Source organism: Anabrus simplex, chromosome 12 (assembly GCF_040414725.1).
Source record: "Anabrus simplex isolate iqAnaSimp1 chromosome 12, ASM4041472v1, whole genome shotgun sequence".
Taxonomy (NCBI): Eukaryota; Metazoa; Arthropoda; class Insecta; order Orthoptera; family Tettigoniidae; genus Anabrus; species Anabrus simplex.
This window is the reverse complement of record NC_090276.1, coordinates 12,371,120-12,391,615: the sequence shown is the minus strand read 5'-3', so window position 1 is coordinate 12,391,615 and position 20,496 is coordinate 12,371,120. Positions and strand designations below refer to the sequence as shown.

The following is a 20,496-nucleotide window of genomic DNA, read 5'->3' as shown; positions in this document are numbered from 1 at the left end:
AAAGTGACTTTACTGATAGCATGGGAACCATTCCATAAATTGCATGGTAGTGTGTGAACCAAATCTTGAGTTTTACTATGCAAGTGCTAACTGGCCTGGAAGTGTGCTTCCCTAAAATATCAAGTGAAATAAACGTCTCATACAGATAAAAAATATAGTAAGATAAAAGACAGCTATTTACACAGACAAACACCTTTAACATTTAATATACAGTACAGGAGAAAATAATAAAATATAAATGCAGAATCATACATTAGCTTCTTTAGCCACTTAATTTGTTAAAATATAATATACTCCCCCTCCACCCCTCTTTTACATTCTCATCACATTTTGTAAGGTCCTTTACGTATTGAGACTTGGGTAGGCCCAAGTCTCAAGTTTCAAAGCCTTCAGTTTTGATTTGTAGATTTTTATTTATAACAGTTCATTCTGAAGGGATATCTTCTTTCTCCTCTCAATTTCCAGATAATCTGTAGGGTGAGGTGAAGCCTCAGAGGAAATTCTCTTCCAGGGATAAGGCAATATTATGAATATTCCTCCACTCTCTAACTTTGTGTTCTTTCGTGAGTGAAGCATAGAAAGCTTCAAACAAAATTTATTTCGCTTCCTTGATTTTATTCAGGATTATTTGCATCTTATTGCTGTTTAGGATTACTCATGTTTGACTCCACTTGACTATCTCACAGAAATCAGCTTACTTGTAAGACTTGTAGTGAAATGTACCAACCTTACATTTGTAGAAATTTTGTTTATAAAAAAAATAATTAAAAATTGTCCTACAAGTGTAGGAACATCCACTTGTAACTAAAACTTGTATGCTTGTATACTTGTAGCTTTATGAAACAGGCCCAACTGGAGTGAGATATTGATGATGACAATCTCCTAATTATTTTATTGTACTATCTTCCTGCAACAGCTGCAGGTTGCCTAAGGACAAAGAATACCTTAACAACAATAATGGATACCGATAGACACAAGAGATAGTATGAGGTTAAGAGAAGACAATGAAGTGAGACATGTCAAACATTTATCTGAGGTCAACAAGCGTGGTTCTTGAAGATCACGATGGACTTCTTGAGAGTAGTAATGGCAATGTTATAGATGGGATCTCTATTCAGCCCAAACGTATTGCAAAAGTTGAACAAAAATTTAGGTATGGTTCCTCGAGCACCCAACGTCAAGCCGATTGCAGAGCTGGATGAGAGCTTATCGATTTCTACTCCTCTGATGAGGCTGATGTCAGGAAGGTCATCTGATCCTAAAAATTAGCTAATAACATTCATCTCACTTTATACCTGCCCCCATAGAGGACAAGTGTTGGACACACTGCAATGTTTTGATGACCAGATGAGCCCTCTATACCAGGCTTTTTAAAAGGTACTTTTACATCTCAATCATTACCATTACTGGAATATAATACAAAGTTGGTGATTTCAGAACTGTCAAAATCATGAACAAGGGGGGGAAAACATACCTGATAACCAAGAAAATGGAGATGCCTGCTTTATAAAGTGCAATTTCTTCATCCTGTCATCAGCAGAAGATGACAATTCCTGATCAGATTCATAGCTACCACACTGTCAGACTCTTTCTTGCTGTGCAATATCGCCCACCATATAGGGGGAACTTAGGATTCTTGACCCAGGTACCAATTTTTTATTTTTAGGAATTTTTTAATGGTGTAAACAAGTTATTGAATAACATAATTAGGTTTTGTAATCATATGCTAATTATATTCAGTTGTAATATCAAGAAAGTTTACATTCTAAATGTGTAAATTTCCATATTTGTTTATGTGCACAAAAGGATCAAGTATCCCTCGAGTTAGGGATACTTGACCCCTTTATGTGGGATACTTAACCCATGTCAAACAAGGGTGAAATTAAAATGATTACAAGGACAGCAATAATTCTAAGTGAAACTGCATTTATTATATATCAGTTTCTAGAATTAACAGAACCGTTCTGCATGCTACAAAGAAATGTCTTGGATTTAAAGTCACTCATGTCACATTAACATAAAATGTAATGGTTTCTATTAGTCTAAGCAAAGAAACCTGTGTGTGTTATGCATAGACTACTATAAAAATGTCTTACACTGTTAGGCTACTCAATGGGAAATTGAAACTGGTGTTTAAATTGAAAACTGATAACTCTGTCATTTTTCACTCAGTACTCAGGAGGCTCTAGAACACCTTCAATTTGCTCTGGATCAACCTCAGAAATATCATCACATTCCGGCCACTTGAATCGTGAACCACCTACACTTCTGGAAAATTTAACCACGAACACTTCAGGAAAAACTTCACTAACTTGTCCCACATACCTGCGAACATTTCTCTTCCCACAAAATTTCACAATCACCCAATCACCTATGCTTGGAATTTTTCTTGTGTGACTTATGTCTTCATCTGTCAGTTCTGATTCGGAATCAAACTGAACATGCTCTACATCAGATTAAGAACTTTCAGTTTCAGGAGACCTGCCAAATTGTTTTCTCCTTTTCTTTTTCATATTGTCCTTTTCTGAAAAGTCTTTTGTGTGACACACTTTTTTCTTCAATTCTTCTTCTCTTGTCTTCTTTCTCCTTGTATTTGGCTTCGATTTCCTCTTTGTTTGGTGTATCAGTCAAAATAATGGTTTTACCCTGTTTACGGCCCCCTCTTCTATTTGCCTTCTGTCCCCTGCTTTAGGATATGGAAGAAGGCTTTCTGGGCTGATGCAGAAACCTTGTAATCTTGTAGAATCATATTTTTTTGCACTCCCTTCAGTCTCATTCACAGTTTCCACACGTAAGTTGCTAGTGGGATCTGGGGACTCTGTTTCTTTGGCTATCGCTGCTGGTTCAGATGATGTTGAAGGCTGCAAATTCTGAGGATTAGGTCGATCAGTCACAGCGGAAGAAAGAAAATCATCGTCTGAGAATATGGCATCATTGAACGGCCAAATTCCTGTGGCCTTGAAGCCACTGATTATGTTACTTGGGGTGAATGCTTGTGAAAATGCTTTTCCAACCAACCCAGCAACATGATAAATCGTGATCGGTTGTCCCGGTTTGTCTATGGTGAGGTAGTTTGTGCAATATGTATTATAATACCTTTTGAAAGGACCATAGACTGAAACATCCAAAGGTTGGAGTCTATGGGAGCAATGTGGAGGGAATGTTAAAATTATAATCCCATTTTCTCTGGCATAAAGAATGACATCAAGAGACATGTGGCTCTCATGATTATCAATGACTAGGAGAACTTTTCTTACGGGAGAGCATCCAACATATTTCTGGAAGTGCTTCAAATACAAAAGGAAGTTTTCAGGCGTCATCCAACCAGAACTGTGTGTGGAATGATCAGAACCCTCAGGAGCCCCAAACATGAATGCTAGATTTGGTTTTGCACGTGGGAAAATAAAAAAAGGTGGGATACTATTCCCTAAAGCATTCACAGCATTACATACAGTCACTAATTGCCCTCTTTCACCCGATGTAACCAGGCCTACTTGCTTTGATTTTTTAGAAGCAATCACCTTTGGACATTTATGGACTGTAGTAACTCCCGTTTCATCTGCATTCCATATCCTTTCTGCTCCAAACTGTTCACGTACGAGCACTGTTCGCAAGTTTTCATGAAACAAACCTACATTATGTTTGTTGAAACATGTAGAACGTGACAAACTTGTAGCCTCGGGGGTTCTTAATGATAATTCTGAATTTTGCTCCATAAAGCCACGTAGCCAAAAGTAACCTGCCCTTTTCTCATTATCCCACTGTTTAGGATAGATTTTTCCATTCTTTACTGCCAAGTCATAGGCTAATCGTCTGGCCAAATCACAGGTAAGTCCATGGTTCATGCGTGACATAACCAGTAAGTAATTTGTAAGCTCTTCTTCCTCAGTTTTATTAAAAACTTGCCTAATTGTATAGTCTGGGGTAAAATTAGAGCTTCCTCCCTGCTGAATCTTTCTAACATATCTCCTTAATGTATTCCTATTAATGCCAGTTCCTTTTGCAGTTGTATGCAAGGCACCACCAGCAAAAACTTTCTGCACTGCCTCCTTCATAATTTATGCAGGAATGGACTCCCTGGGTTTGGCACCCTCCTTTCTTTTGTAGTGTTGTGGCATCTGGAATCGAAAAATTAGAATCCAGTTATTAGTTCATGGATGTGACAGATGGGTCATGTATCCCTAACTGAATGGGTCAAGTATCCCTACAGTGAGTTCACACACTTAATCTAACAGTTCATTGTATCCATTATAAATCAGAAATGTGGCTTTGTGTAAAAAGAAGGCCAGATATGTTACTAATAACAAGAAATAATACAAAGATTCTTACCTTCAAGTACACAAGTGTAGACAGACAACAATTCAACCATTTAAAATTTACATATAACAGAATAAAACACATTTCATTATTTCCTCCAATAATCCCTACAAACAACTCAATCTCATTCTTAGGAATTTGGAGGGAAAAATCAAAGACAAACAGTGATCCCAACACCAAGCATCCTAAATATCCCTACTCCGAAATCCTAATGTATCCTAATGGGTCAAGTATCCCTAATTCCCCCTATTCTCCATCTTCCTCTTCAAAATCACTATTTATGAAGAAATTTTCTATTTCTTCATCAACAAGAGATGAATGTGTACTTTGAGAAGCCATGATGGCTACAAGATAGCGGGAAAGATATTACACTTCAGCAAAGACAAAATAACCTCAAGATCGGTTTCAAAACATGTAAGACGATGCGGTATATCTGCTAAATGAAACCTTATTGAATATTCCCCCCAAAATTCAAAGCAAGACGCTATGTCAGGTTCGGCAAAATAGGTAATGCACCAAAACTTAAATATACAGGTTCAGCAGACAAACCCACACATATATGGGTTTAGCAGTGAATGGGTTAAAATGTAAAGTGCCTGCCAGGATTCAGAAAGCATTCAAATACCATTCAGGCCATTCATAAGGTGTCATACCTTGGGTGAAATAATAAAATACATAGAAGTTTACTAATACAATTTGTCACAATTATATCACAGAATACTTGCTAACCTGGTTTAGTGCAGCAGTAATAGCAGCCATCTGACTGGACATGCTGCTCGTATTACTCCTCACCAGGTTGGCACATTCCGCAGTCGACATACCCTTGCCGAAGCTGTTGATTTGTTGCTGGTGATTTGCTGATGTTGTCGATGTAGTGGTGGTGCTTGATAGAGAGTTAGAGGATGAGGACGAGGAAGAGATGGCAAGTTGGAGAGAGGTAGGTGGAGTAGTCGAGCTCAGAGGTGTAGTTGATGGTGTTGCACTACTTGTAAGCGTTGAGGAAGCAATGGAAGAAAGCTGATGTTGCTGCTGTTGCTGTTGTTGAAGCAGACCCGGAGGAACTGGGGATGCTGCTGATATAGACGTTGAAGAAGGAAGGCTGCCATTAGTGGCTCTGGGTGAAGGTAAGCCTGGGGAAGGACCGCTTGCAGTCGTGGCAGGGGCCTGGGAAACAGCTGAGCTATCTGAAGATGGTGTGGATACTGGCGGGAGAGGAACTCTGTTAGACACTACAACCAACGATGAAGAAGGGAACTGACTCTGTTGCAACCCAAACTGCGAAGCAGACGTAGGAGTCTGTGCATTCGAGCTGACGGAGGCAGCTGCAGCAACAAGCTGAGCCTTCATAAGTGTCTGATCGGAGAACTGGTGCTGCCCGGCAGGACTGCTGGCAAGCCCATCATTAAATTGACTAGAGGCCGTAGTGGTGACAGGACTGGGACTAAACGGTGAGAGCCCAGGTCCTGCAACGGTCACCAAGGGCGCCGATGAAGAGGTACCGTTTGGACTAGGACCGGGTGCTCCTACCACCAGATGCTGCTGTTGCGAGGCCTGTTGTTGTTGCTGTTGAGACTGAGGCTGCTGTGCCTGGGATGGAATATGGTTCTGCTGTGGTCTCAGCGCTGGAATCACAGAACTGTGCATCCCTGGCAACATATTAGCAGGATGAGCACCAGGCAGAGATACCACGGGTCGAACAGGAACACCGGGGGCTCCTGGCCTCATTTGAGACTGCTGCTGTTGCTGCTGTTGCTGTTGTTCCTTACGCCTTTGTCTCCTTTCCTCTGTAAAATTCAGTATGAAATAATTACAACCAAGAAGAAAAATGTGTAGAGGTTTTACCATATACTAAAACTAGGGATGATTATGCTTGTTTAAAGGGGCCTAACATCTAGGTCATCGCCACCTAATGGTTCCTAAATGAGACGAAATGTAATGACAAATAAAAATTCCAAAATCCTCCACTGACCAGAATTCAATACATGAGGACAAAGAATGAATGGATGGATATGAATTTAAAACAATGTGGATCCGACCCACAGTGCCTCACATTCACAGAAACTGATGTAAAACAGGTGTAAAACAATAGTATCACTGACCAAGGGACTGCTTCTAAAGCACAATACTGAATCAATGATGCTTGCAGTCTACAGGGGTCCAAAATCCAAGTCATCGGCTTAAACCTTAAAATTCAATTTAAGGACTCCACAACTGCTTGTTCATAAGGATATCATTTAACCAATGAACTTTTATTATACGACTGACTTGCAAGTCTTTTACTTGTCATAATAGTTTTTAATGAGTCAAGGTTTTAATTATAGATTTAATGGGTTTTCATACCAAACATTTTAAGACATGTCATAAATTTTAAGGATGCCTATTTTCCAAAACCAGCTGAAGATGACGTAAGTACGCGTTGAAACTAGTCCTGTGAAATTTAATATGTTGTAATTGAATAACAGCATTAAAATTGTATTGAATAGGTGGAAATATCAAGTTTATTTATTGTAACAAATCTAAATCATACTTTGCGCATAGTATCTGGAACCTTAAAATCTACCCACACTTCTTGGCTACCAGTTCTGAGCCATATTCCTCCACCTCACCTACGGAGAAAGAATGCCTTGCTGCGTGAATACCAAAGGCTGTCGAGAAATTTCAATCTGCCAATTCATGAAGATATACTCAACACCTTGAACAACAGACTTAGGTCCAGAAATCCACCAATAAGGACTGCCAAAATCCTGGTTGACAAATTCAGCCTGCAGCAGGATTGGATTAAAGAATGGACTTTCATGGCTCCAGCTGAGTATCAGAACTTTCCCTGTATTACAAAAATACCAAAAGGATTTGACCTACCTCGCAAAACCTGGACAATCCTCAATCGTATCAGGACAGGTCACGGAAAGTGCGCTGACTTCCTCTATAAATGGGGCAAACTTCCCTCCCCGGAATGTATCTGCTGTGCCCCTAAACAAACAGTTCGTCATATAGTGGAACAGCGCCCCCCGAGTGCTTATCAGGGTAGCCCAAAAGACTTTCTTGACCCAAATCCTTCTTGTATAGACTATTTGTAGAGCTTGAAGATGAAATTGTAACCTACTTGGTGTATTGTATATTTAATTTGTGATTGTGTGTTTTTATTTTTAATGTCATACGCAAAATAATAAATAAATAATTAACGTTTGAAGTCGGCCCTGTGGTCTAACTTGCCTTCCTCTCACCCAGATGGCCCGGGTTTGATTCCCGGCCATGTCAGTCATTTTTACCTGGATATGAGGTGTGGTTCCAGGTTCACTCATTCCACGATTACCTTTAATTGAGGAGTTGTTTAATGATGAGATGGCGAGGTGGCAACCACGGTCTAGAGAGCCAGGAATAACAGCGAAGGGGATTCGTCACACTGACCATGCGTCACCTCGTAATCTGCTGTAGTTTGGTTTGGTTTAGGGGTGTTTGTAAGATTATAAGTATACATATTTCATTTTTGTCATGTTTAGCCAAACTGTTGATGGTTCATTCATTCTCGGATTTTCTGTTTTCTCGTGTTGTGCATTTTTTTTTCCGTAGTCCCTCCAAAAACGGAGAATTGAGGTTCCACTGTACATAGAAAACACTATAACCCGCTTAAGTATTTACTTGTGACTGCCATTTTAGGACAAGAAAAATAAAATCAAAGCCGACGTATGAGTGAGAGAGAAAAAAAGAGACACACAAAGTATTCATTTAACAAAACAAAGATCCACTTTGTAGTGAAATCTTTTGCAGCGCTACAAAAACCGCACAAAATAACAGCTTGAATGTAAACGAATCAACTTAACTCTGCAAATGGCAAGTCCACGGAAACTAATCATACATTCCAATTACCTGCTAGTGACTTGCCTTTCGGGCGGGATTAGAGATAAGGAAACAACAGCTGCATTCAGTGTTGAGAAGTGATGTGCGAAATGGAATGAAAGAACAGAAGACAGAGTGTGCAGTTTAAACTTACAGTTGTTTATTTTGAAGAAATCAACAGAATCAAGTGCACAGAAGAGAGACTGGTGTAGAACCAGTGTAGGCTCAGAAAATAGAATTAAAGACGGCTAAATCCACTTGATGATCATTTTGCGGACCAAAGTGCGGAAAATTTCCTACATCCAGGAACAAGTACTTGAGTGTGTCGTGGAACTGAGAAATGATGGCATTCCAGTATCATATGAAATGATGCATACGCAAGTGAAGGACATAACAATAAAACATGGCATTACAAGCGCACAATTTAACGCCAACATGGGACGACCTGTTCGTTGTTTTTTTTTTTAAGATATGGACTTAGTCTGTGAAGACAAACCAAGCTGGCTCAGCGGCTACTGCAAGATTAAAAGACAAATTCATCGAATTACATAAGTTCATCATTAAACTTAGACAAGAAAATGATTTTCATATTTCTCAAATTAGAAACGCCACCAAACACACATTTATTTTGATATGTTGCAAAGTACGACAATGCATATGAAGGGTGCACCCAGCACATTAATTAAAACAACAGGCGCAGAGAAATTATGGAGTACCATCATGTTGGCAGTTGTGGAAGATGGTAGAAAGCTAACACCCTTTTCATTTTTAAAAAACGTTTTGCCGAGGTGCAAATTTCCAGCTGGTATTGTCGTTCAAATGCAGGAACAAGCAGGGCATCAAATGATGTAAGGAAAGACTGGCTAAAGATGTGTGGGATTGCGCTCCGACACAGATAGGTCTTATGGGGACGATAGAATAGGAAAGGCCCAGGAGTTGGAAAGAAGCGGCCGTGGCCTTAATTAATACAGCCCCAGAATTTGCCTGGTGTGAAAATGGGAAACCATGGAAAACCATCTTCAGAGCTGCTGACAGTGGGGTTTGAACCCACTATCTCCCAGATTCAAGCTCACAGCCGCCAACTAGTCCAGTAATTTAGTTATTTGCTTTTAAGTATTAATTTGATAAATAAATGAATTTGTATACGGTACCTCAATTTTACGTGCGACTTTTTTTTTTGTAGTCATCGCATTATATCCACATATTCTCCTCCCTTCACCACCATCCTATCAAAGTTTTTCCCCTAAATGTTAAGAAGAAAGGGGTAAATTATGCGAGAAAGTACTGTAGGTAGAGAAAATGGTTTTGATGTAACCCATATGATATAATTCAACAAAGAGCACTGGAAGCAGCCATATAGCAAACCAGAAGTAACTACATATGATGGATGTATTGATGGTCTCACTACAAAGGATTCTACTATTGACCTACTGATCAAAAACTAGCATCAGAGCTAATGTAATCAAACACAGATGGTACAATTATATAACTCAAAGGATCTTAGTGGGTCCACCCTGCCAATATATTATTACGTACATAAAAACTATGCTACTTTACAACCAACGTACATGCTTTGAGAAACTGACTCATTCTCTTCATCAGAGATCAAGATATTCATAGAGGATAGAACAATAATGGTAGTGGTCACTGTATGCAAATAGAATGAGTGGGGAGACAGATGGAAGAAAGGAGCGGATGTCTAATGTTATGGCTGTATGCTTCCTTGGACTTGAGCACCAGTTGATTCCTATCTTCAGAATCCTTAAGGGCGAGAAGGTGGAAAGATGGAGGTAAATATTTTGAGGACTTTAAATGTGAAACAATCATCAAACACGGTTTGACAGTCTGGGTGTGAATGGGAGCAGGAAGATCCATGTTAGGTGTTTCACAGGTGCTACGGAAGCAACATATTGGTCTGGCTAGTGTGCCAGTAGTAAAGTGTAGCATAAAAATAATGTAACTTAAAAATGGAAATTAATGCAGCAGTATTTATTGGTAAAAAAATCCATTAATAAATCCCAGTGTGAGTTAATTACTGTATTTTGACTTATTGCTATCCACTGCAAAAGAAAGCTTATCAGCACAACTGACTGACACAAGCATTCTAACAATATTGGATGAGTAAGTAATCTTGTGTCCTCATCCCGAGGTGATGCAGCTCTTTTCAGGCACACCCCCATTGGAGGTGAGCTGCATGTACCATTTCAACCACATACCAGCCCTCCTACCATTCTTAAATTTCTGGCAGTACCAGGAATCGAACCTGGACCCTCAAGGAAGGCAGCTAATAACACTAACCGTTACACTACGGAGGCAGAGGGTTATTTTATGCACGATAAAGTCAACCAATTGCGAAGAGAGTTTTTCACGCACTGTTGTTTAAAAACTTGAATTTGAACACTACTATTCCAGCCTTGTCATCTTCAAAAATTATCCACAACCCCCCCCCCCCTGTGCGCACGCACGCACACACCCACACACACTCTCTCTATCTATCTACCTATCTATTTACCAGTTTTATTGCATACAGCATTCCACCTAAATTTAAGATTTGAAATGTAATCCACCAAGAATATTTTTTAAAATTAATTTTTATCAAAGATTTTATGGGGAAAACTGGGGGGATATCCATTATGCGATGGCGTCTAAAAGTAAGTAAACATGGTATTGTAGGCCGCAGAGTCATGTGTTGACCATATACAGTTATGAAGGCCTAGAAAGTGATATGTTCACCATACAAAATGGAAGGTATTTACATATTGGACCATTTAAGACATAAATCTATCAGGTATGGGGTTACTTACCCAGTACTTTCCGGATGTTGTAAATTTTCTCAATCAGCAAGTGGTAGTATTCAGCCTGCAATTAAAAAACATCAAGTATGAGAAATTAGCATGTATGAATATAAGAATGGATTATATCAGTAACAGAGAATGACAAAATAAAATTATATTTCTTCTTGACCAAACTATTGAATTAAATAAAAAGAAAGAAAAGGATGTTTTTAACCAAAATCTATCTTTAGTCTATGTGTAATCCCTAAACACTTCACAATTCATTCACCAAAAAACCAGGGCAATCAGCTGTTATCAGTAGCAACTGGATTCCTATGACCCAAAAACTCAACATGCATGCACTTACACCGTAATAACTATGAAAATAGGACATAAAAACTTGGAAATATGATGAAAAAGATATCAAATATTGTTTAAATTTGCTCAGAAGACCAACAGCAAACTGACAGCATTCCTAACATTCTCTTGTCCCTTCAATTTTGTCAACTCAATAAACGCCATTACTGTACCTTCAAACTTCATTTGACCACATAATATTGGTTAGGAAAAGATATCCAAATGAAACAAACACAAAATCATAAGAAAAATGCCCGAGTGTAGCTGTGATTGATAACATCCCATACCATAATGTTCAGTGCTAGAGTGACCCACATCTCCCCTGAAGAATGTAATGAAGGACTGGTGGATTGAGAAAAGTATTCTGTGTTGCAGGGATACACTAAATCAAGAGCTGTACGGTTGCTCGGTTGAGTGGGCAGAACATTAGCTTCTGCTCAGGAGGGATTTAAGCCGCGGCTGGTTAATTCCTCCAACTTGGGAGTTGGTGTTAATGATTGTATTAATACAAATCTTCATTTACATACATCACACTACCAACCAGCACAGAAATATGCATTAGTGAAAACCATATTTACCCACGTATTAGACCCACCACTCCCAGCTTTTCAGGATAAGAAATTTTTTAAAAATTTGTCTATGAAGAACAAGGTGTCTACTTCGTAGGACAAGAATAACAGTGCAAAATCGTATTTGAAAACTCAACGAAATGACAACAACGTGAACACTCTGCGCTGTTTTTTTCAGAATTTAGCGAGGAAAAATTTGGGTTGTAACGATGGTGTCTCGCCTTGGTCCGTGTGGCATCAGCAGCACGTTACAAGTGAATTGTGAACCACATATTGTCGTCGTGTCTCGAAATACCATTATGTAACAATGTTGTTAGATAAATACTGACTCCCAGCACATGCATCACCTAGAACGAAAATTTGTTGATATAATTCATGCAATACTGGACTTCAGATGACAGAACCTTTCTGGTCAGAGTTGAAAGTTGAAATATATCACATAGCAGTTTTTCTAGGTGCAATGATGATATTAAGTATGGCTACATTTAGGCTAGATATCTTAAGGTTATTCAACCTGCAGACAACATTGGAAACCGTGCAGCAGGAAGATAGTACGACGTAAAACAAATTTGTACTCGCGACTGGCAAAAATCAAAATGAGGCTTCACCTTAAATAGAAATCACTGGGCATATAGCACATATTCCCATATAGCTCATCCCAGAAGGACAATCATTACCAACACACAGGCTCGTAAGCGAGTTGCCTCCCTAAACAGCATGTGACAAACAAGATGTGTTTCAAAAAAAAAAAAATTTTTTTTGTGATAAGTTTTTAAAATTCTCTCTCAAAGTAATCCTTCTGTATGTTTTGTTCCTGGGAACATCCCCTTAGGCTCTCTACTTCCACCCAACACAGGTCACTGAGAAACAGGTAGGGAAGTTTACTGCTGCGACATATCAGGTTTAATTCTTCAGTTAGGTGGTGAAAATTATGATAGTAATGTCTGGCATTTATTTATCGATGCATCAAAGAGATGCCTGAAAGCAGTGTTACTGATAACAGAAGCAAATTTCGATTCATGTATCAGGGACATCGTGGAGACCTAAAGGTAGCTGCTATTTTACTAGGCCAACAAGCAGGTTAAAAAAAAATGCTATTTGTTTGGGGCATCGACCTATAGAAATCTTCTGGCCCTACTTGCACCATATGATATGAACCTGCGTTGGAATGAAAGAAGTGTTGTGATGAATGTGAGGAAAGGAACGTTAAGGACGACACAAACACCCAGTCCCCAGGCCAGGGATATTAACCATTTACAATTAAAAACCCCTGACCCAGCCCAGAATTGAACCTGGGGCCGCCGGGTGATAGGCGGATGCGTTGCCCCCTTAACCGCGGGGCCGGACAACAAGCAGGTTACAAAAAATTACCTTGCTTTTTGTATCACTGGGATAATACAAGTAGAGATAAACATTGGGCAATGAAAGAGTGGTCTAAGAAGAAAGTTTAACTTCTGGAGAGAAAAATGTAATTCATGCTAGTCTTGTTCATCCTAAAAAACTATTACTTCCCCCTTTGCATATCAAACATTGGATCATTAAGCAATTTGTGAAAGCAATAGACAGAAATGGTACTTGCTTCGAGTATTTAAACAAAAGATTTCCACTTATGTAAGATGCCGAGATAAAATAGGGCGTATTCGATGGATCACAGATTAGGCTCCTCATGAAGAACAGTGCAATTTTGGGCATTACGAATGATGATGAATGTCGGACATGGTGTGCTTTCAGAGAAGTCATCGATAAATTTTGGGGAAACTTAAGATATGAGCTACATGACAATTGTGGAAAATATGTTGAAACAATTTGAGCTCTGCTGCAATATGAGTTCTAAACACCATTTTTTGAGCAAACATCTGGACTATTTCCCTGACAATTTGGGAGCCCTAACTGATGAGCAGGGTGAGAGTTTCCACCAACAAATAAAGGAAAGAAGATACCAGGGATGGTGGAACGTAGCTAAGTTGGCCAACTACTGCTGGTGCTTGAAGAAGAAAACTACGAAATACGGCTATAAACGTCAGTCAACACAATCCTTCTACCATGAAAAGAAAAAGAGTTGTTCTTCAAGTTGTGCTTTGTAAAAGTACAAAAGGAGTTTGTAGTGAATGTAAAATATTTATTGGAACTTGAAAAATCTGTGGGGAATTTTGTATGTTCTTGTGTTTATTTATTGTGTTAAAAAAATATATTTTCTGTGTGTAAAGATATCTAGAATTATTTGGTTGTGACACTACTTCAAAATTATTTAATTATTGTGAAAAGTTATTCTTAGGAACGTTAAAGGTAAGATGAAAAACTTGTGGGACATGCGGTGGCACACGTGCCAGATCTGGTAGGATACTTCGAGGAATTTCCGGTTTCATCAGTTTGGAAATTTCTCGATGCTACACGAGGTATTTTGTAAGCATTATATTTCTGGGCCCTCATTGGCCATTATAAGACTATTTGTGATTGGTGAGCGTGAGAAGTGCGGGGCGCTCATTGGTTGTTTCACGATTTCACCATTTCTGGCAGAAGAGCTCTTGGCGAGAGCTGAGCGCATCCAAGCATTCTTGATTGTTTGACCATCAAAGAGAGAGGTTGCCTTCTCCAGGTGACGGGTCTCTTGGCCCCCCTATAAGGTAAACACTTGTCTTTTTCATTTTTCTGGTAGTGATCTTCAAATGTAGTGTTCAGTTTAATTTCTCTTTAACGCCGGAGCTTACCCACTTTTCTCTCAGTTGCCAGATGTAATTTCGCATGACTTAGCTCTTGCAGCGAGTCATATCCTGTTTGTTAAGAGGCAGTTCCCTTTTCCTTTTGTTTTCTTAAATTGTGTTAAAATGTAAAATGGTCAATTCCCTTTTTCTTTGGTTGTAAATGTAAATTGTAAATTTCCCCCTCAGGGCTGTCTCTCGTAAATCTGCTTCATCTTAGGATATTCTCATTTAGGAGGAGCACCTTTTTCAGAAGTGTTTTTGATAAGGTTGCCTCCTAAAAGGGCTCTGTACTAAGATTTTTTTTAAATGTTGAGTTTTCCCTTCCTTCCTTGTGTGTGTGTGTGTATGTGTGTGTTTACTTTCTTTGCAATGTAATGTTACTTAAATTTTGCGCCGTGAAACTTGAACATTCAGTGTGATTTTCCTTTCTGAAATAATGTAAATTAGCGTCAATGAAATTTGTACATTCTGTGTCAATATTCATTATTGTTATTATTATTTTGCGATTTCCTAGTGTAATATTATTTTGATCACCTTTGCAAATTATGTTATTTCCATCAAAATTATTAAGTAAATTGTATTTAATTTGAATCACCATTGATTTCGCTTCATCAGCACTGCAAACACCTTTCACTGCCTAAGTATGGTCCTAGTCGCTTTCCACATCCTTTCCTTAGTCGTCATGTTCCTCAACCTGATCGTTTCTGTTTGTTGTTTTCTTGTGCAAAATGTACGTTTATTTTCAATATTTTTGATTGCATCTAAACATTTTTAGCCTGCCTTAATTATTTTTATCATTTTGTTCATTTGTGTTTGTGTGTAACGAAAGAGGTTACAGAGTTCAATATATAATGCAACACACTTTTTTTCTTCTAAAAGCAGGTTGGTTTTATTGTGGATTCAAATACACCATGTTCTTCTCCAATCCTTTTGGTACAATACCCTAGTTTTCAACATAATCTTCGTTCAATGCTACAGCCTTACGCCAGCGTAATACGAGGGCCTGTATGGTACCACTCGACTGAATAGAAATTCTAAGTTCCCAAGGAGGGAATTAGATATTTTTCCACCAATAGAGCATGTGAAAAAACAGATCAGATGCAAGGCTTTTCCAGCGTTTGCTCTATTAACCAGAGTTTCATCTTAGGTCTGACACTAGACTCATCAGAGTGGAATGTGTCAGACCCTACCCACTGACACTGGGGTGTATGCAGGTGAACTTATTAGAAGCCCTTTATAAGAGGCACAGTCTGATAACTGCATACAGGAGATAAAACTCCACAATGGAATTATTGCCTGCCTAGCAATTCCGAATGGAAATTCTAAGTTCCCAAGGAGGAAACTAGATATTTTTCCACCAATAGAAAACTCGTCAATAAAGCTCATAAACAACTACAACCCCCTTAGCCAATAGGCCATTCCTCTACATCACCATTTTCAAACCCAGCTTTACCCTTCTCCTTCATTTAACACTTCTCCTTAACCGCATCACCTCTCCTGGCCAGAGAGAGGGCGTAACCCTCTAGGTGGCCCGCACCACTCCTTCAGGGTGGGAAATGAGAGCATTTAAGTAGTAGTTCACTCGCATACACCCCAGCGTCAGTGGGTAGGGTCTGACACATCCCACTCTGATGAGTCTAGTGTCAGACCTAAGTTGAAATGCTGGTTAATAGAGCAAACACTGGAAAAACCTTACATCTGACCACTCGACTGGTCGATGTCGGCGCCATTGTTGTGCTGCATCAATAACTTCAAGTTGTGTTTCCCGCCGAGTGCATCCTTCATTGGGCCAAACAGATGGAAGTCAGAAGGAGCGAGATCCGGGCTATAGGGTGGATGAGCAAGAACAGTCCACTGAATTTTGTGAGCTCCTGTCAGCTGTGCAAGACTTGTGTGAGGTCTTGTGTTATTGTGGAGAAGGCTCACCATGCTTCTGTCCACTGCAGGTCTCCGTAGACATTCTGTAAGCGCCTATGAATATCTGCGATGCCCTGGTTTTCCACCGAAAGAAACTCAATAACTGCTCTCTGTTTGGTACGCACTTCCATTACAGAAGCCACTTTGAAGACTAGTTACAACGCTGCCACCTATCAGAAATTAATGAAACTATGCAAGACGAAGCGGGAATATTCAAAGATGGACAAAACAAAATTCCAATTTAAAAAAAACCAAAACTGACAGAGTAATAAAATGTGTTGCATTATATATTGAACACCCCTCAAATGTAGGTAAGTGTGTTTTATGTTATCCCAGGAATTTCTTCTATTTTACAGAACACTTTATTATGTAAAACTAACTTGTATGGCATTAGTTTTGTATACTGTAAGAAAATCGGACTTGGCACTGAATTCAGTGTTTTAAAATTATTTACAATCACCTATAACATCTCATTCTTCATAAGAAAGTTTGTTTTGCTGGAAAGTCATTTTCAGTCACCTATTAAAACACTTTTTTGCATATCTTTAAGGGGTGTTAAAATTTAGTGAAATGTGCTCACAATCATTATATTAAAGGAAATGATGAGCCTAATGTGGTGTCTATTAGGTATTCTTACAGAAATACCAACGGCTTTGGAATGTACAGAAACGTGTGTTTGTCGCTGAGTGACGTGATTACTGTAGGTGTGTGCATAAGAATTTAAGTTTCATTTTGTTTTTGATGGACTTGTTGAAATATTTTGTTCTTTAATACAATAACACTGAACAGTTCTGGACAGTAATTTACATAGCAATACATAAACATGTGAAGCTATTAGTTGTGATTATGGGTAATTATAGAAACTACTCTGTGGGCTTCAAGCTAAATGTAATTGTCTTCAAAGAACAGCACACAAACAGAGCTACGAAGAGAAAATTTTCAGCGCGTGAAAAGTTAGTGCAATGAAAATAAAGAGAAGACAAATAGTGATTCCTGGTGGCCTAACATCTACTTTGCAGCCACTGGACGTATGTATTAAAAAAGCATTTAAAGACCATTCATGTTGATTTTACAAGTGGATAGTGAGTGGCAATCAGCAATTGACACCCGTTGGAAATATTAGGCACCCATCCTTGAACTTGTTATGCTCATGGGTAATAAAGAGTTGGGACCTTATAGCACCTGAAATCATCGCCAAGAGCTTCGAAAGGACTGAGATTTTGAATGGATTAGACAGATTCAAGGATGCCACACTGTGACAGAGAGATGAAGAATCTGATACTGGTATGAGAAGCAGCAAGGAAAGCACATCAGATACCGAAACCAACGACAGAGACTCTCAATATATAGAGTAAATTGTTTAACGGTAAGTCCATATTTCATAACAATGAAATAATTTTTTGCAAGAGTGATATTTTAACATTAATGCTCAAATTAATGACAGTTAACCTATTTTATTTTTATTTTCAGATTGGGGGAACATTCGCAGAACAGTTGCAAGTAAATTATGAATTTTCATTTGGACTATTTCAATTAATTTGACGCACATACATGAGTATTATGTGCACCTTAAACTTGTATCAAATACAATTTAGTTATGAATTAATTTTCTGAGTAATACAAATACTGGCATTTAAAAATTCTCACATAATGGTTGCAACCTACAATATTTTCCAACATTTTGACAGAAAAGAAAAAGTGTGACAATTATACGGTGAAATACAGTATGATCGATTACCTGTAGACACACCATGACCCCAAACAAATATGCAAGTTCGAACAAAAGGGAAGAATGCATTTTACCAATAAGTGCACACAATACCGTATGTAACGTGGTTGACAGCAGTTCTTAACTTATTAAAAATAAAGGCTGAAGTAAACGATTGCTTAATTTTAATACTGGTATTGAAACATACTAACAATGTGATACTTATCAAGATATGACAGTGTGCATCAATGATTTCATCGGTTAGGATATATAGCCTCACATCGGTTTCAATTTCAGTAAAGCTGCTCCCGTTTAAATTTTCAGTGAAAAGGTGATCATTACTCTACTGTGGCCTGCAAGTATGTTTAAATGAAAAATGCATGCTGAAGTTAAGTGACTCTGTATGAGTAATAAAAATGAAATGTTTGCCACTGAAACTTCAGGAACAATACTATTTCAAGATAGAAATTGAACACCCAAGTCACATAGTAGGCACAATTAGAAAATGACTAACAAGCTGCAGTATGCAATTCTGCATGAAAACTTGAGTTTTGAAGTATGCCTAACTGATTATTATTAGAGTTCGCTGTTTATAGCATTTAAAAACAGAGATTTAGTGTTTTGATTTTCAAATTTAGTGTTTTATAGCATTTTACTTCTCAAATTTAGTCTTTCGTAGCAAACTAGTTTAAAATAGGCATAATTTGCTAAATTACACACACAACAGTTGGGAGTAAAATCATACTGTTTAATCACACACTAGAGGACCCGTGCTGATCCACAGATTCGTCATAAATAGGTCAGATAACTCGTCTTGACTTGGCTGTCATAATCATATTGTTTTGCCTGCCATTTTCAATGGTTTTATGAACATTTAATAAGAAGCGCTTTATGGTATACCGTAGATCAATAGTCAGAATTCATCCATTCTGACATCATGCTGTCTGGCAAAAATCTATCCATATATTAGATTTTTAATCCTGCAGTTCTTGATGTAAAGCTTGATACAGTATCACATAGAAGGCAATGGTATTTTTAATCACAGTTCTTCTATATAGAACACTTGCCTTGTGAGGTCATAGGTTAGTCTCGAAGAAGAGTTTTTTGCCAGGCAGAAAACTTTAAGATAGATGGCCTTCACTCCTTCTGGTGTAGCTAGGTTATCATTCGACAGGGGTTCCCAGATAATATCTAACGAGTATGGCATGATGGGGTCTGTTTGTACGTAGACTTTTTTCTCTTTGCAGCTTGTAAGCCATGAAGGCTTAGTTTCTCAGAACCGACGCATGCGAGGTGCGAGGCCCGCCTCGCACAAATCCGGACTACACGAACTTATGCAAGTGGTTTCTCAAGCTGCGCGGTGCGCAGTGTGCGCAACCTCGCAGTGAGACCTCGCAGCGTCACCGCGCACCGATTCGTCCGGCCAGATTTGTGCGAGGCGACAGCAGTGCGAGGCGACATTGTTTCTGTTCTTGTTTTTACTGTTTTAAGCAACACGATGATCTTTACGGACGAAGTGGACGAGGAACTAATTGAAGAAGTTCGAATGCACCCAGTGTTGTATAACTTACAACACAAGAGCTACAAAAACAACGTTGTGAAAGACAACTTATGGAAAATGATATCACTGAAGTTGGATAGAACAGCTAATAAATGTTGCTAGTTTTATGTATTATACGATGATCTTGAGAAGGAAAGAGTTCGTAAAAATAGAAACTCCAAAAAACGGAGGTACCAGACGATTAATGTTAATTTACTGTCATTTGGAACCTCCGTTCTTGGGATTCTTTGCTTTTACATTGATGTGGTAGCTGCCTCTGTGGATTGGTGGTAGGGTGTCTATTATTATTATTATTATTATTATTATTATTATTGATGTTACTTATAACAAATATAATGAGTTCAGTTTCAAAGGATTAAATAATTAACAGATTTAGAAATGACATATCAACCAATAAATCCATTACCGGTACTTTAATATCAAATATGCCAATATATATAATTTTACAAAATTTGACTTCAGTATTGTTCATTTCATAAAATCACGTGTTTTATTTTAATAACGGTGTTCATTCTGTTATTATGCTAATTGGGTCACAGAAAAAGTAAACTATAGGTAAACAAATACATGTTTGTCCGTTAGAAAAAAAACTTTCACTCCACCCTGTTAGCATATTCTCTTTGTCATACAGATTCTCTCTCCCTGCTACAAAAATATTTCTTGAAGCTGTCTCTTATCATGAAAGCATCATGTGTAGAATTACCTCCGTTGTCAGCTGCCAGAGGAATCATATTTTCTTCTGTTAATTCCAAAT

The 20,496-nt window shown here is 38.4% G+C and overlaps 1 protein-coding gene across 1 annotated transcript in view; it reads right to left on the bottom strand.

Moving 5' to 3' along the window:
• LOC136884399 (histone acetyltransferase p300-like) overlaps positions 1–20,496 on the bottom strand; it is a 185,372-nt gene that overhangs the window by 117,429 nt on the left and 47,447 nt on the right. Inside the window, 2 exon segments of the mRNA XM_068229923.1 lie at positions 5,047–6,101; positions 10,959–11,013. Of these exon segments, the coding sequence (XP_068086024.1) occupies positions 5,047–6,101; positions 10,959–11,013 (1,110 nt within the window).